A 27921-nucleotide genomic window follows, 5' to 3' on the forward strand; every position below is an offset into this window, starting at 1 on the left:
AATAGCGGGGCAGGCATGGCAGCTCCTCCTCCTCTTTCTCCTCACACCCTGCCGCCTCCCTGCCCGCTCGGGCTCCTTCGCCTCATGGGCCGCGGCCGCTGCTGCTGCCGCCGCCGCCGCCCGCCTTCCCCAGCCACCCCGCCGCCTCCTCCTCCATCGCCGCCGCCGCCTCGCTCGGGCCTCCTCCTGGCCGCCGCCCTCGTCGTCCTCTCCAGCGGCTCGGGCGGCCGCCCCCTCCTCCTGCTGCAGGCGGCCCCTCCCCGGCAGCCGCCTCCGCGCAAAATGGCGGCCGGAGCCGGGCCCGTCGGAAGCGGCGGGGGCTGCGGCGGCCTCTCGTCCAACGCATCGGCGCCATCGCCCCCTCAGGCCGGCAACGGGCCGCCCCCGCCGCTGCCTGCTTCGCCTGCGGCCGCGCCGCCCCCGCCCTGCTCCAACAGCGGCGACGGGCCTCTGCTGCTACTCTCGCCGCCTCAGGCAGCGCTGCCGTCCCCGCCTCTCGCCGTTGCTTCGCCTCAGGCCTCCTCCTCCTCCGGGCCTACGCATAATCACGGAGCGAGAGGAAGGGGGGGCAACAGCAACAACCCGCTGCCGGTGGCGGCCAGCGGGGCTGCGGCGGCAGCGGCCGCTGCTTCACCTTCGGGCCAGGCCTCCTCCTCTTCGCCTTCGCCGCCACCGCTCGGGCCGCGTGAGACGGCCTACAACTGGCAGGCGACGAAGCCGACGGTGCAGGAGCGCTTCTCCTTCCTCTTCAACAACGAGGTGCTCAGCGACGTCCACTTCTTGGTGGGCAAAGGCCGCGCCGGCGCCCAGCGCATCCCCGCCCACAGGTCGGAGAAGGGGGCTTTTTTTGGGGGAGTGGGGTGTGGGGGCCTCTGTTTCTGAGGAAACAGTGGGGGTGTTTGACCGAAGAGAAATGGGGGAGACGCGTCTTCTTTCTTGGGGTGGGGGTACTCGGGAATTGGAAAGGGGGGAGGAAAATAGGGTGCAGAGCCCTCCCCCTCTTAAGGAGGAGAAGGATAAAAAAGATGGAGGTCTTGTCCTTGGAGAGAAGGATGGAGTAGCCATCAGGAGGACTCACTGCAGTATGTGGGGAAGGGAGAGAGGTCTGTGGAGGCCCTGGAGATGTTTAGGGGTGTGCATGTCAATAATTTAGGCCAGTGGTTCCCAACGTGGGGCCCATGCCCCACAAGGGGAAAATTTGATTTTTATTTTTTATTTATTTTAACATACATATGACAAAACAACAAACATACAACAAATATAGGAGCTACTACCACCTTCCCGGAGAGAAACCTTTACAAAACAGCATACAAAGAAACATATGCTTATAGTTCCTACTATTTACAAATGCATAGCTATTTACTTCTTTATAATATGTTTAGTTGTTCAATTATTCCTTAATCTTCTGTTCAACCAATCATAGACCTTATCCCAAACTTTATAATATTCAGTTTCCACTTGGGGACAATTTGATTTTTAAAGGGGGCAACTGTAACCTTATTTAAAACAAAGTTAATGGCCTTTTAGGCTTCCTCCACATTAGTACTGCAGCAGCTGGCAAAAAAAAGCCAACACGGTTCCAGGCTGCATTAACAGAGGGACAGAATCAAGATCACGCAAAGTGTTAATACCACTTTATAAGGTCTGGGTGAAGCCACACTTGGAATGCTACATTCAGTGTTGGTCTCCACGATGCAAAAATGATGTTGAGACTCTAGAAAAAGGGCAGAGAAGAGCAACAAAGATGATTAGGGGACTGGAAGCTAAAACATGAAGAATGGTTGCAGGAACTGGGCATGGCTAGTTTAATGGAAAGAAGGACCGGGGAGACATGATAGCAGTGTTCCAATATCTCAGGGGTTGCCACAGAGAAGAAGGAGTCAACCTATTTTCCAAAGCACCAGAAGGTAGAACAAGAAGCAATGGGTGGAAACTAATCAAGGAGAGAAGAAACTTAAAACTAAGGAGAAATTTCCTGACAGAACAATTAATCAGTGGAACAGCTTGCCTCCAGAACTTGTGAATGCTCCAACACTGGAAGTTTTTAAGAAGAGGTTGGATAACCATCGGTCTGAAGTAGTGTAGGGTTTCCTGCCTAAGCAGGGAGTTGGACTAGAAGACCTTCCAACTCTATTGTTGTTGTTGTTGTTAGTAGTAGTAGTAGACATCAGAGTGTTATTGTTAATGGCGAGTATTCTGAGCAGAGTCAGGTTACAAGCGGTGTGCCACAAGGATCTGTTCTGGGTCCTATTCTTTTTAATATATTTGTGAGTGACATAGGGGAAGGTTTGGTAGGGAAGGTTTGCCTATTTGCCGATGACTCTAAAGTGTGCAATAGGGTTGGTATTCCTGGAGGCGTCTGTAATATGGTAAATGATTTAGCTTTACTAGATAAATGGTCTAAGCAATGGAAACTGCAGTTTAATGTTTCCAAATGTAAAATAATGCACTTGGGGAAAAGGAATCCTCAATCTGAGTACAGTATTGTATTGGCAGTTCAGTGTTGGCAAATACTTCAAAAGAAAAGGATTTAGGGGTAGTGATTTCTGACAGTCTCAAAATGGGTGAACAGTGCAGTCAGGCGGTAGGGAAAGCAAGTAGGATGCTTGGCTGCATAGCTAGAGGTATAACAAGCAGGAAGAGGGAGATTATGATCCCACTATATAGAATGCTGGTGAGACCACATTTGGAATACTGTGTTCAGTTCTGGAGACCTCACCTACAAAAAGATATTTACAAAATTGAACGGGTCCAAAGATGGGCTACAAGAATGGTGGAAGGTCTTAAGCATAAAACGTATCAGGAAAGACTTAATGAACTCAATCTGTATAGTCTGGAGGACAGAAGGAAAAGGGGGGACATGATCGAAACATTTAAATATGTTAAAGGGTTAAATAAGGTCCAGGAGGGAAGTGTTTTTAATAGGAAAGTGAACACAAGAACAAGGGGACACAATCTGAAGTTAGTTGGGGGAAAGATCAAAAGCAACATGAGAAAATATTATTTTACTGAAAGAGTAGTAGATCCTTGGAACAAACTTCCAGCAGATGTGGTAGATAAATCCACAGTAACTGAATTTAAACATGCCTGGGATAAACATATATCCATCCTAAGATAAAATACAGAAAATAGTATAAGGGCAGACTAGATGGACCATGAGGTCTTTTTCTGCCGTCAGACTTCTATGTTTCTATGTTTCTAGTAGTAGGAATTCACTTTTTGAATAATAAGAATTATATGTTGGGGGGGGGAGGAATCAAGATTTTAGAGATGCTTAGGTGGGGCATGGCCAAAAATAAGGATTGAGAACCACTGATTTAGATCTTTGGAGGTGAAATTGAGACCATTCCTAGAATTTATTTATTATTTATTCATTTGATTTCTATGTTGCCCTTCTCATAAGACTCAGGGTGGCTTACAACTTGTAAGAATGGAAAGGTACCATTGAGATCATGGAGTCCACCTTCCTGCTCAGTGCAAAAAAATAAAAATACCGGTAGTAAATTAAAGCATCCCCGAAGGATGGCTAGTTTGCTCCTGCTTGAGGCTTCCAGCGAAAAGGAGTCTCCTTCTCTTGTCCTCCAATCTTATGCTGGATTTATACAGTTGGAGGAAGGAACAGGGGTGGCAGATTTGGGATAAAAGAGTAAGGGGCTTACAGGGAGACTGACATGAATGGGGTAGGATGGTTGGGGGTTGAAGAGGGGAGCTGGCACTGAAAGACACATTTTTTGGGGGGGGAGAGAATCAAGGAATTTGGTAGACTTTATTGTGGACAAATTTAATTTAATTTATTAAACTTATAGGCCGTCCCACTCCTTCTGGACTCTATGAGGCGTACAACATATAAAAGCAGTATAAAAACAGTTAGAAAACTCAATAGAAAATGATAAAGGTCAATTGCATCTTGGCCGGATCCTGGTGGTATAGATAATACCACCTAGATTAAAAAAAATTGCTTTGAAAAGCTGCTTTCTGGTTTTTTATGGGAGGGGGCACTTCTTGATGGATCTGGGTTGAGGACGTGAAGATTGTGCACAATAGGATTTTGGGGGAGTTCAGAAGTCAGGCAAAGCAGGGTTAACGGTTTAGCCTGGCTTTCACAAATAAAAGTCTTGGCATTCTCAAATGCAGAGTTGGGATACGCTGTTGTGGGGTTGCTGATTTTTCTGTGCAATATCACAACTGAACTGAAGAGGATGTGGGCCGGGTTTTTTTTTGCTTAATGCACCCATGGACAAGACTTAAAATAATAGGAAGGGATAGTTCACTTGGAAACTCCAGGGAGGACTTGGTGCATAACAATTCTAAGGGACAGGCTATGTCTGGCTTGTTCATTTGTAGCCAGTGATTAAGCACAAAGATAGTTGGTGCCAGTCGGCGCTGGGTTTCCTGAGGTCGATTGGCTGCTGGGGTGGGGGTGGGGGTGGCATTGTGGTCTGATTGTTTTTGTTTGATTTGCACAGAACTGTTAAATAACATGTTCCTGACTTGAACTCAGGAAATGATTTATTAACATCTATCTCTGTGAAAATCTCATAACAATATGAATTAATTTCAATCCGTTTGCAGCATCACGTATTTCCTAAACATGTACGCACATTAACGCGTTGCTATAACGCTGAAATCATATCTGTTTGCTGCTTCTCAATAGAGCCTTTGTATTACTTAAGAATAGAATTCAAAAATCCTGACCAGGAGTCCAGTGCATTTCATGACACTTTTGCGCAACGGAGCTGATGCTGGCTAAGAGTAAGGGGAGCAATTGTAAAATGAAACGTTCTCTCTATGCATGTTAAGATACCAAACAGGACATTTTTCTTGAAGCTGCTGAATTGCATACAGCTATACAGAATTAAAAACTAACACTTACATGACCGTGTAATATTGCTTCCAGAATATTAAATGTTTTTAAATCAGGCTTGGGCTAAATACAACTTACGACCACAATTAAGCCTCAAATTTATGCTGCTAAGTGAGAAATTTGTTAATGTGATTCGCTGCAGTTGTTAAATTAGTATAACACAGTTGCTAAGTGAATCTGGTTTCCCCATTGACTTTGCTTATCAGAAGGTTGTAAACAGTGATTACGTGACTCCGGGACCGTCATAAATGTGAGTCATTTGCCAAGCGTCCCATGCGTCGTATGATGTAACTTTGAACAGTCACTGAGTGAACTGTTGTAAGCTGAGGACTCCCTGTACTCATTTTTGCATCATGAGGCCAATAACATGTTTGTCTCCATACTTCGTTCTTGGTTTTTTATATGTATAGCAAAACACCTTTCTGATAAAGGGCCCTAGATTTAATGTTAAGGCGTTACAAGAGTAAACTTTAACACAATTGTAAAACATTTATTGACAGAAGTTAAAAAGTCTTTGAACTGTCTCCTCCCTCTCCTTTTAACCGCCTTCTGATCTGGAGTCAGAGGAACTCTTCTCCACTTATAAAATACAGTGTTTCCTTAAAGTCAATAAATCATTGATAGGCAGGAAATGAAATTTAGCACCCTTACCTGACCAGGAATATCTCTGCTGATATAAAGAATTTAGCAAACGGGAATGCTATATTTCCTCTAACCATTAAAAGCTATATTTCCAGTTTTCTCATAGTTATAAGAACATATTTCACTTATACTAAGGCTAAAAACGTATTTAAACCTCGCTGATATGCCAGTCCGTTGTCAGCTGTCCCAGAAAATAAGCTTTGTACTATTTCTGATCCAAATAAAATAGAGAAACTTCTTCCGAAGCAACTACTGTTTGCGTCTTCTTTCCTTGGAGAAAGGAACCCAGAGAGATTCTCACAACATAGCATACAATTGAAACTAAGCCACTTTATTTAGACCTTGTGTGCTATAACTTTGTGTGTTAAAATACCCACTTTTATTTCAGCCAGAATGTCCTGGAATCTGATTGAATGAATTTTCAGCATTATCATCAATAGTGTCATTTATGCAAATCTTAACTGGGGGTGGGGGGGGGGATGAAATGGAGTACTTAATTATGGAATTAAAAAAAAGATGAGAGACTGAGAATGGTATTCAGTCAATTGAAGCTTTTTTTGTTTGTGTTTCCATATGTCAGGTTTGTGCTGGCTGTGGGCAGCGCGGTCTTTGATGCAATGTTCAATGGCGGGATGGCTACAACCTCCACGGAGATAGAATTACCTGATGTGGAGCCTGCTGCTTTCTTAGCTTTGCTGAAGTAAGCCTGCTTTTATGCAAATAAATTGGTCTCCCTTCCATACCCCCAAACTCCAATTGTAACCTGTCTGCAATAGGGTTGGTGTCATGCTATCCTGAGCATCATTTTTATTTTAAATGCATATGTTAAAAGGAGTCCAGCTTATAGTTGGTTTAGGACAGGGGTCAGCAACCTTAAGATCCATTTGGACACCAGAAGCCACAAAACCCTTTTGGTCACCACACCTCAAGAAGGATATAATGGAATTGGAAAAGGTGCAAAAAAGGGCAAGAAGAATGATCAAGGAAATGGAGCCCCTCCCTTATGATTCCAGGTTGTAACGCCTTGGTCTCTTCAGCCTTGAAAGACGGCGTTTAAGGGGTGACTTGATCGAAGTGTGTAAAATCATGCATGGGATAGAAAAGGTGGATAGAGAAAAAATCTTTTCTCTATCACACAATACTAGGACATGGGGGCCCTCCCTAAAGCTCATAGGTAAGAAAGTTTATTTATTTTATTTATTTATTATTTAGATTTGTATGCCGCCCCTCTCCGCAGACTCGGGGCGGCTCACAGCAGGATACAACAATTCATAACAAATCTAAATATAATTTAAAATATTTTAAAAAACCCATTTACTAAACGAACATACACACAAACAAACATACCATGCATAAATTGTACATGCCCGGGGGAGGTGATTCAGTTCCCCAATGCCTGACGACAAAGGTGGGTTTTAAGGAGTTTACGAAAGGCAGGGAGAGTAGGGGCAGTTCTAATCTCTGGGGGGGAGTTGGTTCCAGAGAGTCGGGGCCGCCACAGAGAAGGCTCTTCCCCTGGGGCCCGCCAACCGACATTGTTTAGTTGACGGGACCCGGAGAAGGCCCACTCTGTGGGACCTAATCGGTCGCTGGGAGGTGAGGACAAATCAAGTGAGGACAAATCAAGGGAAATACTTCTTCACCCAGAGGGTCCTTGGTTTATGGAATTCACTTCCAGAAGGGGTCATGACAGCTGTCAGCCTGGATAGCTTCAAGGCAGGATTAGACAGATTCATGGATGCCAAGTGTATTGGTGGTTATTGAAACGGATGTCCATGTGCCACCTCTAAGTTGGTTGAGGCAGGCAGGATTCCCTTGAGTACCATTTGTTGGGGGTCAAAGGAAAGGGAGGATCTTGCCTTCTCTTTCTGCTCAAGATCCCCATGGACAATTGGTGGGTCACTGTGTGACACAGAATGCTGAACTCGATGGGCTTTGGCCTGATTCAGCATGGCTCTTCTTATGTTCTTATGTTCTTTTGACATCTAAAATGAAAATAACACTGCATATATCATTTTTTTTACCTTCATGCTAGGTATAAAAAAACTATAGTGTTGCATTTATGAAATGTGAGCTGCTACAGAGAAAACACATTTTTATTTCTGCATGCAACAAAAACATTTTGAACTAAAAAAAAAGACGGGTCAACACTTAATAAATCACATGGCGGCGCACACATTGGCATTTGGGACGCATGTTTGAGCGACAGGGACCTGCAGCAGAGGGATGAAAGAGCCATATGTAGCTCCAGAATTGCAGGTTGCTGACCCCTGGTTTAGGATGATATGCAGTGTCCTAGATGGGAATTTTGTATTTTTAGAGCTTTTTAAACTGATTTCCTTCCCTCCCTCTTGCCCCCATATTTATGCTTCTCTCTCTGATTTTTCATATGTCACCTTTATTAACCTGGATCTGATTAATTTCTTTTTGCTGGCATGCTTTTAAAATGCGTATCTGAGAAGTTGGGGCTTGAATCTTAAAATTTCAAGAGTAATGTATCGAAAGATTGCCCCTTCCACTTCTTCATTTCTTCTACTAATTCCAGGCCAGATATCACATTTTTTTAACCTTCAAAACTTGGCAAAACTTCCTATTTGTTAAGCTGGAGGTCTTTTAAGCATGGTTTCTGTTGATGTGTAGTTTATAAGTCCTTAGTAAAGATAAGGGTAAGAAGATTGTGAGTTACAATCCTCAAAATTGTACCATTATGATCAGCACTGGTATTGCAATTTAATTAACTGCTATATCTGGATCTGATGAGCTCATGTATCCTGTCAGAAAGGCAGACGATGTAATAGATATTGAATTAAGTATTAAAAACCCCAAAGACACTACATAAATTTAGATATTTTATAATAAATTTAGGTTTTCAGGTTTGCCATAATAATGTTCAGAGAGCTGGATTAGACCATCTCAACTGCAAAAGTTGGCTTTGTTTTAAAATCTGCAAATCAAAGTCAGAAGTGTAATAAATAAAAATAGATACCTCATGTGCCAGTGTGCTGCCCAGGGCAGCATACTATGTCTAAAGAGTTCCTATTTTAAAAAGATGTTCCTAGTCCTCAGGCACTTACAGGTGAGTTGAATAGCCTCGTATTTTCTTTTAAAAAAAAAATAATCCAAAGCCCTGTTATTGAATTGGTACCCAATGAGAATTCACCTCTTAATTAGACAATAATAATCTGATATTTCTGAAGTATTTTCTCTAGTAAATCATGTGACTTTGAATGCAATAATCTTTTTTCTCTGCTTCCTTCTCCATTTTTCCTCTTAGATTTCTTTATTCGGATGAAGTTCAGATTGGGCCAGAGACGGTGATGACGACTCTTTACACGGCAAAAAAATATGCAGTCCCTGCCCTTGAGGCTCACTGTGTGGAGTTTCTGAAGAAAAATCTCAGAGCAGATAACGCATTCATGCTTTTAACCCAGGTACATGTGAACATCTTTGCCTCTGAACTAGCCTTTTCGGTTGAAAGTTCTTGGCGTGAGTTGAGATGCTGATGCTGGCCACAGGCGGTCCTCGACTTATGACCATTTGTTTAACAACTTTTCAAAGTTACCACACCACTGAAAAAAACTGATAACCAACCAGTCCTTGTACTGTCACCACATCCCCATTGTCGCATGTTTAAAAATTGCTGTCTGGCATATAGTTATGAAGTTGATTGTGTGATCGTCCTTTGTGACCTTCCCTGGGGGATTCTGACAGGCAAAATCATTAGGGAGGCCAGATTTATTTAATGACCGTGTGATTCGCTTAACAATATCTCTAGAATATCTCCGGGACTGCCTTCTGCTGCACGAATCCCAGCGACCGGTAAGGTCCCACAGAGTTAGCCTTCTCCGGGTCCCATCGACTAAACAATGTCATTTGGCGGGACCCAGGGGAAGAGCCTTCTCTGTGGCGGCCCCGGCCCTCTGGAACCAACTCCCCCCGAGAGATCAGAATTGCCCCCCCCTCCTTGCCTTTCGTAAACTTCTCAAAACCCACCTCTGCTGTCAGGCATGGGGGAATTGAAATATCTTCCCCAGGCCTATATAATTTATGTATGGTGTGTTGTGTGCATGTGTTTTAAATTATGGGTTTTTAACTTTGTATTATTAGATTTGTATTGTACATTGTTTCTATCACTGCTGTGAGCCGCCCCGAGTCTACGGAGAGGGGCGGCATACAAATTTAATAAATAAATAAAATAAATAAAATAAATATCAGTTTAAAAGATTGCAAAATTGGACGTGACTCATTTAACAATAGCATCACTTCATGGCAGATGCTCCAGACCTAACTATGGTCATAAGTCAAGGATTACTTGTAGATGCCTACCTTCTCTGATCAATTCTCTGCAAAGCTATCTGGTTTTGTCTGCTGCTGAGATAGATCCTTATGAACCTCCATGGTAAAGCCTAGAGATTTTCATGACTTCTGGTTAAAAGTTTAAAATGGGGGAGAAAGCAAACAGATTCACCAGGTTAGTGGTGGCCTTGGTGCTTGCTAGCATCACTGGAGTACATATGGAGCTGCAGTGTGTATCCAAGTGAGAGGACTTTTTCTGGTGTTGCTTTACAAACCATGGAATGTAGTTCAGGCAGAATTAAAATTCAACCTTGGAATGGGCCCACTTTCATGTCTTGTTTGGTTCTTTGAACTGATGCTAATGATTTTACATAGGGCTCTCTACATGGGGTCAATTGACTGTTTTTTAAATTAATGGGGTTTTAGCTATATTTTTAACTATTAGATTTGTATACTTATTGTTTGCATTGTATGTTTTGAGTAGCCCCGGGTCCCCGGAGAGGGGCGGCATACAAGTCTAACAAATAATAATAATAATAATAATAGTAATAATAGTAATAATAATAGTAATAATAATAGTAATAATAATAATAATAGTAATAATAATAATAGTAATAATAATAATAGTAATAATAATAATTTTAACATTTAAATATGGTTTCATGTATCTACATTTGGTGATTTTTTTCCCTTTCATTTGTTTCACATTGTCTCGGTAACATTTGCAATCCTAAGGTGTATAGTTGGCTGAAATAATATTTGCAAACCACCACAAATACACACTGCTCCAAAAAATAAAGGGAACACTCAAATAACACATCCTACTTCTGAATGAATGAAATATTCTCATTGAATACTTTGTTCTGTACAAAACTGAATGTGCTGACAACAAAATGAAATTGATTGTCAATCAGTGTTGCTTCCTAAGTGGACAGTTTGATTTCACAGAAGTTTGATTTACTTGGAGTTACATTCTATTGTTTGTGTTTTCTTTATTTTTTTGAACAATATATTTGCAAACCACAGTGGTGAAGTCCTTAGGGAACTGTAGCCCACATGGCTTGGATGCCATGATACTATCAGATCTAATTTAACCCAATACCAAATGCATAAAGGTATGACATATGGTCATCACGTCATATGAGTTTTGTAGAAATTTATATTTGTACAGTATAACGTTTTTATCCCATCCTTTTGTGCATACAGAGCATTTATACCTATGAATCTTCACCCTCCTTCAAAGTAAGGAATGGAAGGGTTTTTTAAAAAGTCCTGAATTTAACACACTCCTCCATGTGCTCCTTCCATTTATTCTTACTGATTGATGGCTATTTCTTAGGCAAGACTCTTCGACGAGCCCCAGTTGGCCAGCCTTTGTCTGGAAAACATAGATAAAAACACCTCGGATGCCATCAATGCGGAAGGCTTCACTGATATTGACCTGGGTAAGCTTCCCTCAGAATTGAAAGATGTTCCAATAGTTTGAGCTAGTTTTCTTTTGCTTGGGTGCTTCTCCTGTGCTCTGAGGCAGTGCTTCTCAAATAGTGCCCCCCACCCCCAGGGTGTGTGTGGAACAATGCCAGGGTGTGTGTGACACTCCGGGGAACATGCGTGGCCCCTCTAGATCGATTCTGCCGGATGGAGAGTGTTTTCCCAGTTACACACTGCTCCGAGACCAGAAGAGAAGGCTGCAGGGCAGGGTGAGGCAGCTGCATGGGTTTTGTTGTTCTTGGTGGGTGCCACGGTAGCCATGAACGGTGTGGCAAACCTGCTGGTGGACAAGGAGGAACATCCTCTGCAGCTGAAACGGCACGCTAAAGCTTCCTTCCACACCATTTGTCGTGAGTGCCCGGTAGAGGTGGCGCTTATGGGCCAGGCCGGTGACTCCAAAACATCGGCTGGATTAAGCTGGCCTGGCCCCTTTAATTGAGAAGCACTGCTCTGAGGTGACCGAATTGATAGAGGTGTCCTTCTATGTGCTTCTCAAGGTATGCCCAGCTGTAAGATAAACAGTTTAAATTTGGCATCGGGGTGCCAAGTAACACCCTAAAGAAAGAAGACTCCGAGGCTTGAAGTTCCTCAGAGTTCCATTTTATTAGAGATGTCGTAACTGGGGAAACCTGAATCTCAAAGCTTCTGGGTTTTCCCCACCCAAAAGAAAGTCCAAGTCCATGCCCCACACCCACATGTCCACCACCTGGTCCAATCAACGCACCATCCCCATTGGAGACACCCCTCCATGTGCAGAGTGGCCTTGACTCCCTGAGAAAGGAATGTTATGACTATATATCCACCCTGCTCCATCCAGCCCCCCCTCCCAGTTTTAATATTAGATTTGTTTTCGCTGGAATATTGTTTTTATTATTGTTGTGAGCCGCCCCGAGTCTTCGGAGAGGGGCAGCATACAAATCTAATAAAAAAGAAAAAACAAAGTTTCCTACAGCAGGATTTGTCACAGGTCTGAAGATCCAAGGCCCAAGAGATGGTTTGCAGGCCTTACATTGGGCCTGTTAAAAAGCTCTATTTAAGCTCTTGTCTCTGCCACTGTCAAGTATAATTAGAATAGATTAGGCAAAACTGTTAGCCTGTTTAGTTTGTCTTATTTCTACAGGTTGCAGATGACTCTATCTTTGCGACTCTGTCTTTGGCTGGCATCCCAAATTGTGCTGACAATGGCTAGAATGCTGCTAGCTTCACCTTCATCTCTATATTCCAGCTTTTTACTTGATAAAGAGACTTGGTTTATGCTTTCTTCTGAATTCTAGTCTAATTGGGTCTTGATTTCTGATAATTGATCGGGCGGGACAGAACACCACCCAACCCCCTATGTTTATCCTTATCCCAAAACGGCTGTGAATGATGAATCTTGTTGGCAGTGACCGTTCTCTTTGTCTGATAGACACCTTGGTCGCAGTTTTGGAGCGGGACAACCTTGGCATCCGAGAGGTGCGCCTCTTCAACGCAGTGGTCAGGTGGTCAGAGGCCGAGTGCCAGCGGCAACAGTTGCAGCTAATACCAGAAAACAAGCGGAAAGCTTTGGGCAAAGCTCTTTCCCTCATTCGCTTCCCCTTGATGACAATCGAGGAATTTGCTGCAGGTATTTGGGGACCGTTTCTCAAAAGTGGGGCTTAACATCGGCAAAGATCCGGTGGGTTAATAACTTGGTGCCAGCGAGGGAATTTTATTTATTTGAAAATATTTCTGCTCCTTTGTTTTGATTCTGACTCCCCATCCTTGCCAGCTGCTTACAGCCAAAATAAAAATAAAAATAAAATAATAATGGCAGCTTAGGTAACAGGTCAGTTGGGATGTCCCCCTTACCCACACCAGATATTCCTATTTGCTTCTAATAGGGGCATGCTTGCATTTTGCACCAGAAGGCAGATGGCAAAGAGACAATGGTAACCAAATTGTGAATGCCTGGTTCATACATACATACATACAGTTACCCAGATGAAGCCAAGTCATACTTTCTGTCTCACATGCAATTTATCCTGTGAGCCAACAGTATCCAACTGTTATCCAACAGTAACTGAATTTAAACATGTCTGGGATAAACATATATCCATTGTAAGATAAAATACAGGAAATAGTATAAGGGCAGACTAGATGGACCATGAGGTCTTTTTCTGCCGTCAGTCTTCTATGTTTCTATGTTTCTATGAGCCCTTGTGTTCGTAACTAAATCTGAACATCCATTTCCCTGCATTCATCTGATTGTCGCTCGTATCTGGAGCAGCCTCCAGATACCATATTTTTCAGGGTATAAGACACACTGAAGTATAAGATGGACCTTAATTTTGTGGGAAGAAAATAGGGGGGGGGATCTACCTACCAAGCTATCTGGATAGCATCCTTAGTCTGTTTCAGCTTCAGCACATTATTTTATCCCCTGGTTAGGGCTGAAAAAAAATCCTATTTGGAGGGGGTAGCAGTGAAAACAAGCCTGCAAAGACTTAGGGCTGGAAAAAAACTTCTTCGGAGTAGCAATGAAAAAAATCCTACAAGCTGGGAAGATTGTTAGCACCTCATTAGGGCTGGGGGGAAAAGCTTAAGGGAAAAGCCTTTTTTAGGGGAGACAAAGGTATGTCTTACATTACAAAAATAAGGTACAGTGATATCTTGTCTTACGAACTTAATTGGTTCCGGGAGGAGGTTCGTAAGGTGAAAAGTTCGTAAGACGAAACAATGTTTCGCATAGGAATCAGTGGAAAACTGATTAATGCGTGCAAGCCCAAAATTCACCCTTTTCAAGCCGAAGCACTCGTTTTTGCGCTGGTGGGATTCCCCTGAGGCTCCCCTCCATGAGAAACCCCACCTCCGGACTTCAGCGTTTTTGCGATGCTGTAGGGGAATCCCAGGATCGCAAAAACGGGCGCTTTGCTGGCAACGGAAGTCCGGAGGTGGGGTTTCCCAGCGAGGGAAGCCTCAGCAAAATCACAGCATCACAAAAACACGGGAGTCCGGAGGTGGGGTTTCCCATGGAGGGGAGCCTCAGGGGAATCCCAGGATCACAAAAACGGGCGCTTCGCTTGCAATGGAAATCTGGAGGTGGGGCATCCCAGCAGCGGCGGCGGGTTCGTAAGGTGAAAAAAGTTCGTAAGAAGAGGCAAAAAAATCTCGAACCCCTGGTTCGTATCTCGAAATTGTATGACGAGGGATTAGTAAGACGAGGTATCACTGTATTTGGATTACTCTCCTGCTCTCCCCAGCACCCTCCCAACCCCTTCTGTGCATTTTGCAACTCCTTTGCATCCTTGTGCATCCTCCCTGACCCCCCTCACCCCTTCACAGCCTCGCGCCTCTTCCTTGCACTGTGCCATGCCTCTTGGGTACACAGCCACTTCCCTGCCTGCAGGCCTGGGGCTGGCTTGGTAACTTTTCTACAACTTAGGCTGTGGGAAGGAAGTAATCTCAGCCAAGAGCGGTGGGATTCACTCCGCAGTGGTGGCTGAAGCTGCAGGGATTGGCATCGTTAAATGATGGAGTCACTCTTTATGACACTGCATCGCTTAGCCATGGAAATCCCAATCCCAGTTGCTGCAGTAAGTTCGAAGGCTACCCGTAAGCATGATTTATTTATTTTATTTATTAATCAGATTTGTATCCCGCCCCTCTCGGTAGACTCAGGGCGGCTAACAACAATAATAATACAATGTAAACAAATCTAATATTTAAGTTAATTTAAAAACCCCAATTTAAGAAACCAATCATACATACAGACATACCATGCATAAATTTTATAAGCCTAGGGGGAAGAAAAAGTCTCAATTCCCCCATGCCTGACGACAGAGGTGGATTTTAAGGAGCTTACAAAAGGCAAGGAAGGTGGGGGCAACTCTGATATTTGGGGGGAGTTGGTTGGTTGGTTATTTATTTATTTATTTATTTAATTATTTAATTAATTAATTAGATTTGTATGCCGCCCCTCTCTGTAGACTCGGGGCGGCTCACAACAATAACAAGAACAATGTAAGAACAAATCTAATAATTTAAAAAATGCTAAAAGCCCCATTATTAAAAGCAAACATACACACAAACATACCATGTATAAACTGTATAGGCCCGGGGGAGATGTCTCAGTTCCCCCATGCCTGACGGCAGAGATGGGTCTGAAGAGCTTTATGAAAGGCAAGGAGGGTGGGTGCAGTTCTAATCTCCGGGGGGAGCTGGTTCCAAAGGGTCGGGGCCGCCACAGAGAAGGCTCTCCCCCTGGGTCCCGCCAGAGGGCATTGTTTAGTCGACGGGACCCGGAGGAGACCAACTCTGTGGGACCTAACTGGTCGCTGGGATTCGTGCGGCAGAAGGCGGTCCCGGAGATATTCTGGTCCGATGCCATGAAGGGCTTTGTAGGTCATAACCAGCACTTTGAATTGTGACCGGAAACTGATCGGCAACCAATGCAGACTGCGGAGTGTTGGTGTAACATGGGCGTATTTAGGAAAGCCCATGACTGCTCTCGCAGCTGCATTCTGCACGATCTGGAGTTTCCGAACACTTTTCAAAGGTAGCCCCATGATCCTAAAGAGAGAGCTGGTTTCTGGGAGGAAAAGCAAGGGGAAAAAAACGCATCTCAATGAAGCCAATGGTCCTCTTACCACTCTTCTGCTTTCTGCAGGGCCAGCCCAGTCGGGGATCCTCACTGACCGTGAGGTGGTTAGCCTGTTCCTTCATTTCACTGTCAACCCCAAGCCCCGGGTAGAGTTCATCGACCGCCCTCGCTGCTGCCTGAGAGGGAAAGAGTGCAGCATCAACCGTTTCCAGCAGGTGGAAAGCCGCTGGGGATACAGTGGGACCAGCGACCGGATCAGGTATTCCTTCCAGCACTGCTCTGTTGACCACGTACTGAAAACATGGTATTTCATCTATTTATTCTTCCAAAAAATAAAACTCGCAAATTCAAATGATTCCAAAAAAAATTACAACGTGACAGGGAAAATAGGCATTTTAGTGCACTTACACACACTGTTTTAGAGTCTTCTTAAATATGGGGTGAGGTCCACAGAGGTTTTAAGTTAGGACTAAAATTGTGAACGTTAGTAGCTGGGAATAACAGAAATGGATAAGATATTTCAGACTTTGACGACCCAGTTACCAAAATCTAATTTTCTGCAACCGAGTTAAACAGTTTACATTAGTTTACAGTGTTTGTTTGCATATGTTGCAGTCAGGCGGTAGGGAAAGCAAGTAGGATGCTTGACTGCATAGCTAGAGGTATAACAAGCAGGAAGAGGGAGGTTATGATCCCGCTGTATAAAGTGCTGGTGAGACCACCTTTGGAATACTGTGTTCAGTTCTGGAGACCTCACCTACAAAAAGATATTGACAAAATTGAACAGGTCTAAAAGACGGGCTACAAGAATGGTGGAAGGTCTTAAGCATAAAACGTATCAGGAAAGACTTCATGAACTCAATCTGTATAGTCTGGAGGACAGAAGGAAAAGGGGGGACATGATCGAAACATTTAAATATGTTAAAGGGTTAAATAAGGTCCAGGAGGGAAGTGTTTTTAATAGGAAAGTGAACACAAGAACAAGGGGACACAATCTGAAGTTAGTTGGGGGAAAGATCAAAAGCAACATGAGAAAATATTATTTTACTGAAAGAGTAGTAGATCCTTGGAACAAACTTCCAGCAGACGTGGTAGATAAATCCACAGTAACTGAATTTAAACATGCCTGGGATAAACATATATCCATTCTAAGGTAAAATACAGAAAATAGTATAAGGGCAGACTAGATGGATCATGAGGTCTTTTTCTGCCGTCAGTCTTCTATGTTTCTATGTTATATTACGATTAAAACAAAGTCATTTGTAGGTAAAAATGTACATTTAAAAAAAACAATACCTAAATCTGACCACAAGTGCTGCAGTTCTAAACTTTCCAAACCAAGAATTTCAAGCTACCACTGAGTTCCCAAGTGGGGAAATTTTTTGGTTCATCTATCTGTTTAGGGAAACTTTGGAAGACCTTCCGATTATCCCACTCTGATGCATTGATTAGCAGAAGCCTGTCATTTAAAGCAGGTCTGGATATATCTGAATTACATTCAACAGAAATGACAGTAACCCTGTGTGGAAGGGGGGGGGGATAGAAAGGGAGGGATGGGGGAAGCCTCGGGAAGGATTTCCATGTTTTGCTTTTGAATGGTGCGTTCAAAAAAGTAGTTGGGGCTGGGACAGAAATGGGCAAGAACCAGGAGAAAAGTAATCCAATTACAAAAGTAATCCAATTAAAAAAATTAAATTTTGAAACCTCTATAGTTTGAGCAACAATTCAATTTCAATTCAATTCAATTTATTATGCCTCCCCTCTCCGAAGATACAGGAAATGTCATTGTAGGACAGACAAAAGAAGACAAAAGAAGCTAGCTGGACCCTAGGGTGGGACGTGGATAACAAGGGGACAAATACCGATTCATAGGTGCAAAGGGTCTGGTGTACCCCCATCCAAGGGGTACTGCCACCCATACAATTAATCTCCCATCTATATTCAGTTGATGTCCCTCTGTTATACCAGGAGTTGTTCAATCTTGGCAACTTGACAAGGCTTGTAGACTTCAAACTCCCAGAATTCCCAAGCTGACAGAATTCTGGGATTTGAAGTATTAAAGTTGCCAAGGTTGGACATCCCTACTCTCTATGATTCATTCATTCATTCATTCATTCATTCATTCATTCATTCATTCATTCATTTATTGGATTTGTCTGGCGCCCCTTTCCGCAGACACGGGGCGGCTAACAACAGCAATAAAACAGCATATAATAATAATCCAATACTAAAACAGTTAAAAACCCTTATTATAAAACCAAACATACGTACAGACATACCATGCATAAAATTGTAAAGGCCTAGGGGGAAAGAGTATCTCAATTCCCCCATGCCTGGCGACAGAGGTGGGTTTTAAGCAGCTTATGAAAGGCAAGGAGGGTGGGAGCAATTCTAATCTCTGGGGGGAGTTGGTTCCAGAGGGCCAGGGCCGCCACAGAGAAGGCTCTTCCCCTGGGTCCCGCCAAGCGGCATTGTTTAGTTGACGGGACCCGGAGAAGACCCACTCTGTGGGACCTAACTGGTCGCTGGGATTCGTGCAGCAGAAGGCGGTCCCTGAGATAATCTGGTCCGGTGCCATGATACTTTGTGCGAGAGTTTAAAGGAGGGCGAGTGTGCCCCCCCCCCCAAGCTGCCCGTGATATGTTGATCTTTACTCTGATAACAATAAATGGATCAATAACGCCAACAGATCACATAGTCTGCTGTTGCCTTGCAGCTGAACAGCCTGAAATTGATGCTAATCCGTTTATTAATCTTTACTGCCTATACCGGAGTGAAAGAAAGCCTCCCTTTAGGTCCTTGTGGGAACAAAGCAAATGGTAATCAGATGCATAAAGTAACAAGCATCTGGCACCACTTCAAAGGTTTGTTCCCTCTTTTGTTTCCTTCCCATTAATTTTTATTTGAAACGATGGTATGAAGATCTAGATTGGGGCTATTGCTGACTTGCTAAGTTATTTTCAATTCTCTGTTTTTGGAAGTGTTGGGTATTCTAAACAAGGCTGTCTCCCAGAGGACAAAAGAAGAAAGAGGGGAAAACTTCATAACTGGATTAGCCTCTTTTTCTTTCACAGTGTAACTTTCACTGTCTAACTTTTTTTATTATTATTTTGCAAACTCTGCAGGTTCTCTGTCAATAAGCGGATATTTATAGTTGGATTTGGGTTGTACGGCTCGATCCATGGCCCCACAGATTACCAAGTGAATATACAGGTAGATAACTTTCTGGATTCGAATTTGCATGTTGTGAAGCAACACAAGTGAATGTACTGGTGCATCATTTCCTCCATTGATGGCAAACTTTTCAGGCTACACACGGGTCAAAATATTGGAAAATGACTTACTTGGTTGCTGGCATGTCACATCCTCAAACAAAAGTCGAACAATTCTTTACATTTTATTATCTAGAACAGTCCAATTATATGTGTTGTTTTAACAGGCTGCATTAACACAGGAATAGAATCAATATTGTGTGAAGTGTTATAATGCCTTGGTATGGTCATATTTGAAATATTGCATCCAGTTTTGGTTACCATGATGTAAAAAGGATATTGAGACTCTAGAAAGAGTGCAGAGAAGAGCAACAAAGATGATTAGGGAACTGGAGGCTAAAACACATAAAGAATGGTTGCATGAACTGCATATGCTTCATGAAAAGAAGGACCAGGGGAGACATGATAGCAGCATTCCAATATCTCAAGGCTTGCCACAAAGAAGTGGGAGTTAACCTATTCTCTAAAGTATCTGAGGGCAGAACAAGAAGCAATGGATGGAAACTAATCAAGGAGAGAAGTAATTTAGAACTGAGGAGAAATTTCCTGATAGTTAGAACAATTGATCAGTGGAACAGCTTGACTCCAGAAGTTGTGAATGCTCCAACATTGGAAGTTTTTAAGAAGATGTTGGATAAACATTTGTCTGAAATGGTATAGGATTTCCTGCCTGAGCAAGGGGTTGAACTAGAACAGTGTTTCCCAACCTTGGCAACTTGAAGATTTTGGGTGTTGAAGTCCAAATATCTTCAAGTTGTCAAGGTTGGGAAACACTGGACTAGAAGGAAGGTTTGTTAGGGAAGATTTGCCTATTTGCCGATGACTCTAAAGTGTGCAATAGGGTTGATATTCCTGTAATATGGTAAATGATTTAGCTTTACTAGATAAATGGTCAAAGCAATGGAAACTGCAGTTTAATGTTTCCAAATGTAAAATAATGCACTTGGGGAAAAGGAATCCTCAATCTGAGTATTGTATTGGCAGTTCTGTGTTAGCAAAAACTTCAGAAGAGAAGGATTTAGGGGTAGTGATTTCTGACAGTCTCAAAATGGGTGAGCAGTGCAGTCAGGCGGTAGGGAAAGCAAGTACGATGTTTGGCTGCATAGCTAGAGGTATAACAAGCAGGAAGAGGGAGATTTTGATCCCGCTATATAGAGTGCTGGTGAGACCACATTTGGAATACTGTGTTCAGTTCTGGAGACCTCACCTACAAAAAGATATTGACAAAATTGAACGGGTCCAAAGACGGGCTACAAGAATGGTGGAAGGTCTTAAGCATAAAACATATCAGGAAAGACTTCATGAACTCAATCTGTATAGTCTGGAGGACAGAAGGAAAAGGGGTGACATGATCGAAACATTTAAATATGTTAAAGGGTTAAATAAGGTCCAGGAGGGAAGTGTTTTTAATAAGAAAGTGAACACAAGAACAAGGGGACACAATCTCAAGTTAGTTGGGGTGAAGATCAAAAGCAACGTGAGAAAATATTATTTTACTGAAAGAGTAGTAGATCCTTGGAACAAACCTACAGCAGACATGGTAGATAAATCCACAGTAACTGAATTTAAACATGCCTGGGATAAACATATATCCATCCGAAGATAAAATACAGAAAATAGTATAAGGGCAGACTAGATGGACCATGAGGGCTTTTTCTGCCGTCAGTCTTCTTTGTTTTTATGTTTCTAAGACCTCCAAGTTCCCTTCCAACTCTGTTATTCTGTATGTGAACCCCAGAACAAGCCTACCCATTCTCATGCAGCCTGCCCAGCCTCTAAAAACTATGCAAGAATGGCGCATGCTTTTGAAAATAGTTGTGAAGTGGCGTTGTTGTACATCAGTGTGCCATCCCAAAAGTTGTGATTTGTCAACTTTGACCCAGGTTTTGTAGGTTCAGCATCTCTGCTTCATACCTTGTTATCCGAAAGGAACATTGCTGTTTTTCTTATAGCAAAGTTATGGCTTTTTCTCATTAATGTATATTAGATTTTTTATTTTTTTTTTAAAAACATACGTTCCCAAAAAAATAACAATTACATTTGTTTTCATTTTCTGTCTCTTTTCCTTCCACTTTTTCAGATCATTCACACTGACAGCAACACCGTCCTGGGCCAGAACGACACTGGATTTAGCTGTGACGGATCCTCCAATACTTTCCGGGTGATGTTTAAGGAGCCTGTGGAGATCCTGCCCACCGTCAGCTACACAGCCTGTGCCACACTGAAGGTGCTCAGAGTCTCGGGAGAGGGAATATTCTTGAAAGAGCATCTCTCGAGCCTTTTCTGACTTTGCTTTGCTTGGTGGGGAGAAAGCAAAGAACAGCTCAGGAGGCTGATTTGGAGACTTGCGAGTTATTTTGCCCTGTCTTTAATCCTGAATCTCCTCCGGTGGCCCTTCAGGATGGTGATAGGGTGGAAGCAGAAATCTTGGGTGATTGGTTATTTTTGTAAGGTTTACAGCCATTCATTTAGTGACCTAAGTTACAACAGCACTGAAAAAGTGACTTACGACCATTTTTCACACATCTGTTACCAAGCATCCCTATGATCACGTGATCAACAACAGTAATAAAACAGCATATAATAATAATCCAATACTAAAAACAGTTAAAAACCCATTATTATAAAAACCAATCATACATACAGACATACCATGCATAAAATTGTAAAGGCCTAGGGGGAAAGTGTATCTCAATTCCCCCATGCCTGCCGGCACAGGTGGGTTTTAAGCAGCTTACGAAAGGCAAGGAGGGTGGGGCAATTCTAATCTCTGGGGGGAGTTGGTTCCAGAGGGTCGGGGCCGCCACAGAGAAGGCTCTTCCCCTGGGCCCCGCCAAGCGACATTGTTTGGTTGACGGGACCCGGAGAAGGCCAACTCTGTGGGACCTAACTGGTCACTGGGATTCGTGCAGCAGAAGGCGGTCCCTGAGATAATCTGGTACGGTGCCATGAAGGGCTTTATAGGTCATAACCAACACTTTGAATTGTGACCGGAAACTGATCGGCAACCAATGCAAACTGCGGAGTGTTGGTGTAACATGGGCATATTTGGGGAAGCCCATGATTGCTCTTGCAGCTGCATTTTGCACAATCTGAAGTTGACGGGTAACAATGTCCCAGGGTCATCTGATCATGTTTTGTGACCATCAGTGGGGAAGGCAGATTCGCTTCACAATTGTAAAATTAACAACTGCAATGATTCACTTAACATCCACGGCAAGAACGATCATAAACCGCGGCAAAAAGCACATTGAACAACTCCCTTGCTTAGCAACGGAAATTTTGGCCTCCATTGTCCTAAGTCAAGGACTGCCTGTACACTCTTGGGTGAGGGCATCTTGGACTCCGAGAGCAAATGCAGAAATGCAATACAGTGGTACCTCTACCTACAAATGCCTCTACTTACGAACTTTTCTAGATAAGAACCAGGTGTTCAAGATTTTTTTGCCTCTTCTCAACTGTAACTGGAAAAGGCAGGGAGAAGCGTCTGTGGGGCCTCTCTAGGAATCTCCTGGGAGTAAACAGGGCTGGAAAAGGTGGGGAGAAGCCTCCGTGGGGCCTCTCTAGAAATCTCTTGGGAGGAAACAGGCGGAAAATGCGTGGAGAAGCCTCCGTGGGACCGCTCTAGGAATCTCCTGGGAGGAAACAGGGCCGGTAAAGGCAGAGAGGAGCCTCTGTGAGGCCTCTCTAGGAATCTCCTGGGAGTAAACAGGGCTGGAAAAGGCGGGGGAAAGCCTCTGTGGGGCCTCTCTAGGAATCTCCTGGGAGGAAACAGGGCTGGAAAAGGTGGGGAGAAGCCTCTTTGGGGCCTCTCTAGGAATCACCTGGGAGGAAACAGGGCTGGAAAAGGTGGGGAGAAGCCTCTGGGACCTCTCTAGGAATCACCTGGGAGGAAACAGGGCTGGAAAAGGAGGGGAGAAGCCTCCGTGGGGCCTCTCTAGGAATCTCCTGGGAGGAAACAGGGTTGGAAAATGTGGGGAGAAGCCTCCATGGGGCCTCTCTAGGAACCTCCTGAGAGGAAACAAGGCTGGAAAAGGCGGGGAGAAACCTCTGTGGGAACTCTCTAGAATCTCCTGGGAGGAAACAGGGCCTCTACCCTCCCTGTGGTTTCCCCAATTGCACATATTATTTGCTTTTACATTGATTCCTATGGGGAAAATTGCTTTTCTACTTAAGAACCTGGTCACAGAATGAATTAAATTTGTAAGTAGAGGTACTACTGTAATTAAAAATAAATTGCTGCCTATGATCACTGGGGGAAGGGAGGGCGGTTGCTCAGGCCTGCTGTACTAGTCCATAAGACTTAAGGGTCCCAGCTGAGTAGATCAGCCTCCTGACTGAAAGGCGGCCCCTCTTAACAACTGCTTTTCAATGCTTCCTACAGGGACCCGACTCTCACTATGGAACCAAAGGATTGCGGAAGGTGGTCCACGAGTCACCAACCACGGGGACAAAGACCTGTTTTACTTTCTGCTACGCCGCCGGCAACAACAACGGCACCTCGGTGGAAGACGGACAGATCCCAGAGATCATTTTCTACACATAGCAGGTTGCCGCCGGGAATTGGCCAGCGGACAGGCTCGGCACTCCCTCCCCTCCCCTTCCACCTTGAGACCGCCAGCTCTTTCCGTCACAGCGATTGGACGGGCTCCCCCGTCGGCAGACTCTGATTGGGCAAGCACTCCCAGATTGCACGTGCTCTATACACCCAGATGCGTGTCGGCCTTGCTGGATTGAGGCCGGCAATCTCCCCCATTTTATGTTGGCAATCTGGCTCGGGTGATTTCCTTGCACTGAATGTAGCTGCTTTTACATCCAAGTCATCCTCATGGGGGGAAGCTTACTCTCAGGAGAAGTGACCAGAGGTGGGCTGTTAAGGTGGAACGGTGACGTGTGCTCGCCCCCGTGGCTCTGAGTGGTAGCGGAGTCCAACGCAATTATGCGCGATTTCGCTACCTGCCCAGGTGCGGTAGCATAATTGCCTTGGACTCCGCTACCACTCAGAGCCACGGGGGCAAGCACACATCACCCCGCTTAGCAGCCCACCTCTGAGAGTGACCCCACCCACCCCCACCAAAGAGATTCAGGCAGGCAGAAGACTTAGCATGGGATGGGCGGTGAAGGCATCTTAGACGGTTGGTATATCGGCGGAATTGTAGAGTTTCGTTCCCATTGCTCTTGTCTCCTTCCCAGTTGTCAAGCAAATGACTTGTTCTCTTTGGGGTGATTGAGTACACAGCCTGAAGGCGGGGTGCGATGAGGTGAGCCTTTTGCATGACAAGCAGCATTTTGAGACAATCCTTGACCCTGAGAAAATAACAGAGCTAAAACAGGCTGACCTTCCAGTTCAGTGTTTCTCAAACGCGGCCTTTTTAAGAGCTTTTGTTACTTGGGAGTTGGAAGCCCAAACCTCTTAAAGGGGCTGCGTTTGAGAAACATTGCTCCAGCGTGTACGTGTTTGCTGGTTTTCAAGGGAAAGTAAAGTGTGAATTTACTTTACTGACCTGATGAGGTCAGATTGGGACCCCAGTGATATCCAGACGATAAAAGCAGCCTTGCTCCGTAAGGATAATGCAGATATATTAGGAGGCTGATACCCTTGGAGGATGATAACAGGAAAGGCTGCCTTGAGATCTACTTTAGACAAGTTTTCCTACTTGTGTGAAGTTGTTGAAGAGCCAGCAGCGGATTGCGGGTCTTTGGCAGTTTGCAACCACGTGTACTTGATCATTGTAATTAAGAGAAGCATCTAAATTTCTGGCCTTTTGTCCTCAGAAAGTTTCTTCTGCTGCTAATAATATAGTGCAACTTAACAATGCATTTTTGATTCTTGTTACCCTAGTGACAGGCTGGTGCTGTGGTTAGTTTGTGTTTGTATGCGTGTGTGTGTGTGTGTGTTTCCCCCTTAAACAGGGAGCGAGAACTCTCTGTCTCTTAAAGCCATTTTTTTTGCAGAAATCTTAATTCAAAAAGAGCGACTTCAGGAATTTCTTTCAGGAGGAAAAATGCCTTTTTACATCCACAAATTCTTAAGCTAGGATATGGTTCTTATGGGGTGGGCAGAAAAAGCATGGTGGGGGTTTTTTGGGGGGGGGGGTGTTCCCCATTGGTCAGATGCTTTTAGGGTGGCTCTAGGCCGGGGGTCTCCAAACGTGGCAACTTTAAGACTTGTGGACTTAATCTCCAAGAATACTGGGAGCCGAAATCCACAAGTCTTAAATTTGCCAAGGTTGGAGACTTTGCTGTAGGCAACCCCAGCTGTATGGCAGAACAGCTTCTCCAGCTGTGCTTTGAACATAATGTGAACTAATGGGGTGTGGCAGTCCCTGACTATAAGGACTTTTATGACTCTTGGCCAGGTGTTGCTTTATTCACGAGTGCTTGGTTCCTCTTCCTATTATTGGTAAGTCACAGCTGTCAGTGTGCTATGCATTTCCTACATTTGTTACTTTGGGAACATTGCAATATGAAGCAAGCACTCTTCGAAAAGTATTTGTGGGCGCTATTCAGATAAGCGTCCCTCCTCCAATCCAGGAACTATGATGGGACGGGTACTGCGTCAACTTTTTATTCTGGTGGGAGGAGGGTAAAACTAAAACCCACTGTAGTGATCTACAAATTCATTTATCCGTTGTTACTGCAAAATTGTCCACATCCATGATTGCTTTGGTCAAGGATTTGGTGCGATTCACACAAACAGTATATAGGCCCTTTTCCAGAGTAAGCAAGAAAGCAATTCAATTCTCTGAGAAATAGTTCCTCATATTAAATATCTCTGCAGATCCTCTACGATAATCAGATATGTTGTGGTACATTTTGTTTCTCGGTGGAAATTCATTGACTTGCTTTCTCCAACCTGGTGTCGCCTTAAGGTGCCGACCTTCCTGTCATTTATCCAGCCAGCAATCTGGCCATTACTTTGGGAAACCTGCTTTGAAATATGACCTCTTGAATTTACCCTCGTGTCATCAAAACCTTGTTTGGGTCACCAAAATTGAGTCCATCTTCCTTTGATTCTAGCAGAGTATTTGACCACATAAAGCCTTCAGCTGGGACAAAATCTTTAATCAGGAAAAAACCTGGATATTTTGTTTGTTTGCCGTTGTCAGTAGGTGCGATTCCCTTTGAAACTACTTGTCTAGAAATACAGATTATTCCGCAGAGGTCCTTGAGCCTTACGTCACGCAAGTTCTGGTTTTGAATCTCCCTTGTATATTGTTAATCACTGTATAGTGTGTACATTTCTATCCCGGCCAGTATATAGAATGGAACCATTCTCCAGTTACTAGTTCTCCATCAGCAGACAGTAGAGGAAATACGCACATCAGTGATTTTTATGAAGAGGCTTATTCAATATCCACACATTTTATAGCTTGCTTTCCTGCGGGGATGCTCAACATCCCCATATCTTCTCCTCCGCTACCCTTCATTTTTCAGAGAACTGTTTTCTCAGTAATGCGCTAATCTGTTTTTCTGTAGATGAAAAATAATCATTGAATATGTTTCTAAAAAGGCTCCTTAAAAATAGTTTAAAGGTAGTTTGTAACTTGGCGGCAGGCTACTTTTAAGTTGGATGGCTGAAAGCACTTCAGTCATCCTTTGATATCCCTTTTGGGGTGTGTGTGTAGATCTCTGTTGTATAAAATCTGGTGTTTATTAAAATGTCACCAACTGAAAGTTCATTTGAAGTTCTTGGAGCCTGACGCAAATGTTAGCATTTGCAAATTAATCTTGGTGATGCCAAAGGCAAACTTCCAATAGTGTCAACTGACTGCTCATGCAATGCTATATACAATAACTGTATCAGAAACTGTATTATTCAGCATTTCACCATCTCCTTCCTGTTTGTAAATAGCAAGTGAATAAAGGCAGCAAAGTTGTCTTTAAGCATTTGTGTGTGTGTGAGTGTATGACATTGAAGAATGGGCACCCCGCTAGTTTAAATGGCAGATTTAATACATGGTTTATGTGCAGGAGATACCCCCCTCTGATGAGGCCTACACCATGCACAACAGAAAAGCTGTGACAGTTGTTGGCAGCATCGGTGTGATGGACCAAGAATCAGACACTGAATTTAACAGCTGCTTCTGTTCTTGAAATTTATTTTTGGATCAGTAGGTTGGAATTCAGACACGTGCTTATCTAGTTCTGTGAAGCTCAACCATCAGCTTGTTTTGATTCCCAGATTGTCTTGAGTTTGTAAGTTAGGGAAAAAAATCCCACTTTTTAGAGGAGGGGTCATTGTGGGCAGTCGCTGTGCTTCCCTAGTCTTGAGTTCGGGATGCTTATTTTTTGACAAGGAATGCTGGTAAAGAGAGATGCATCTTTTGGCACATAGACATGTTCTAGAGCAGTGATTTTCAACCTTTTTTGAGCTGCGGCACATTTTTTACATATACAAAATCATGGGGCGCATTGAGCGGGGGGGAATGGGGGGGGCTAAAAAAAGTTTGGACAAAAAAATTCTCTCTCCCTTTCGCTCTATTTCTCTCCCTTTCTCTCTTTCCTTCCTCTCCATCCCTTTCTTTCTCTTCCTTCTTTTTTGCTGTTTCTCTCTCCCTCCTTCCCTCCCTTTCTCTTTTGCTTTCTTTCTCCTCTCTCTTGCTTTCTTTCTCTCTCTCCCTCTTGCTGAGCTTCGCGGCACACCTGACCATGTCTGCCGTGGCACACTGGTTGAAAAACACTGTTCTAGAGCACAGAACAGCAAGAGCGTTGGAGCAGAAACAACTGGTAACCGCATCAGATGCCCCTGCAGTTTCATTGAGGAAGGAAAGGCACGAACGGCGTAAACAAGC

General features: G+C 43.8%; 1 protein-coding gene across 1 annotated transcript; it reads left to right on the top strand.

The window, feature by feature from the left end:
* Positions 1 to 27013, top strand: BTBD2 (BTB domain containing 2). The gene is made up of 9 exons (XM_070746851.1): positions 1 to 827; positions 6087 to 6206; positions 8781 to 8937; positions 11142 to 11247; positions 12702 to 12899; positions 15921 to 16113; positions 18980 to 19067; positions 21207 to 21353; positions 23511 to 27013. The coding sequence occupies exons 1-9, from the start codon at positions 16 to 18 to the stop codon at positions 23670 to 23672; spliced, it is 1983 nt and encodes a 660-aa protein (XP_070602952.1). The 5' UTR covers positions 1 to 15; the 3' UTR covers positions 23673 to 27013.
* The last annotated feature ends 908 nt before the right edge of the window (positions 27014 to 27921 follow it).

The sequence above is a fragment of the Erythrolamprus reginae genome, chromosome 1 (genome assembly GCF_031021105.1).
Source record: "Erythrolamprus reginae isolate rEryReg1 chromosome 1, rEryReg1.hap1, whole genome shotgun sequence".
NCBI lineage: Eukaryota > Metazoa > Chordata > Lepidosauria > Squamata > Dipsadidae > Erythrolamprus > Erythrolamprus reginae.

Excerpts from the sequence above, each read along its gene's own strand:
- BTBD2 (XM_070746851.1), top strand. The coding sequence starts at position 16 with ATGGCAGCTCCTCCTCCTCTTTCTCCTCACACCCTGCCGCCTCCCTGC. Across the intron at positions 16,114-18,979 it reads GGGACCAGCGACCGGATCAG|GTTCTCTGTCAATAAGCGGA; the intron begins GTATTCCTTCCA and ends CAAACTCTGCAG. Across the intron at positions 19,068-21,206 it reads ATTACCAAGTGAATATACAG|ATCATTCACACTGACAGCAA; the intron begins GTAGATAACTTT and ends CCACTTTTTCAG.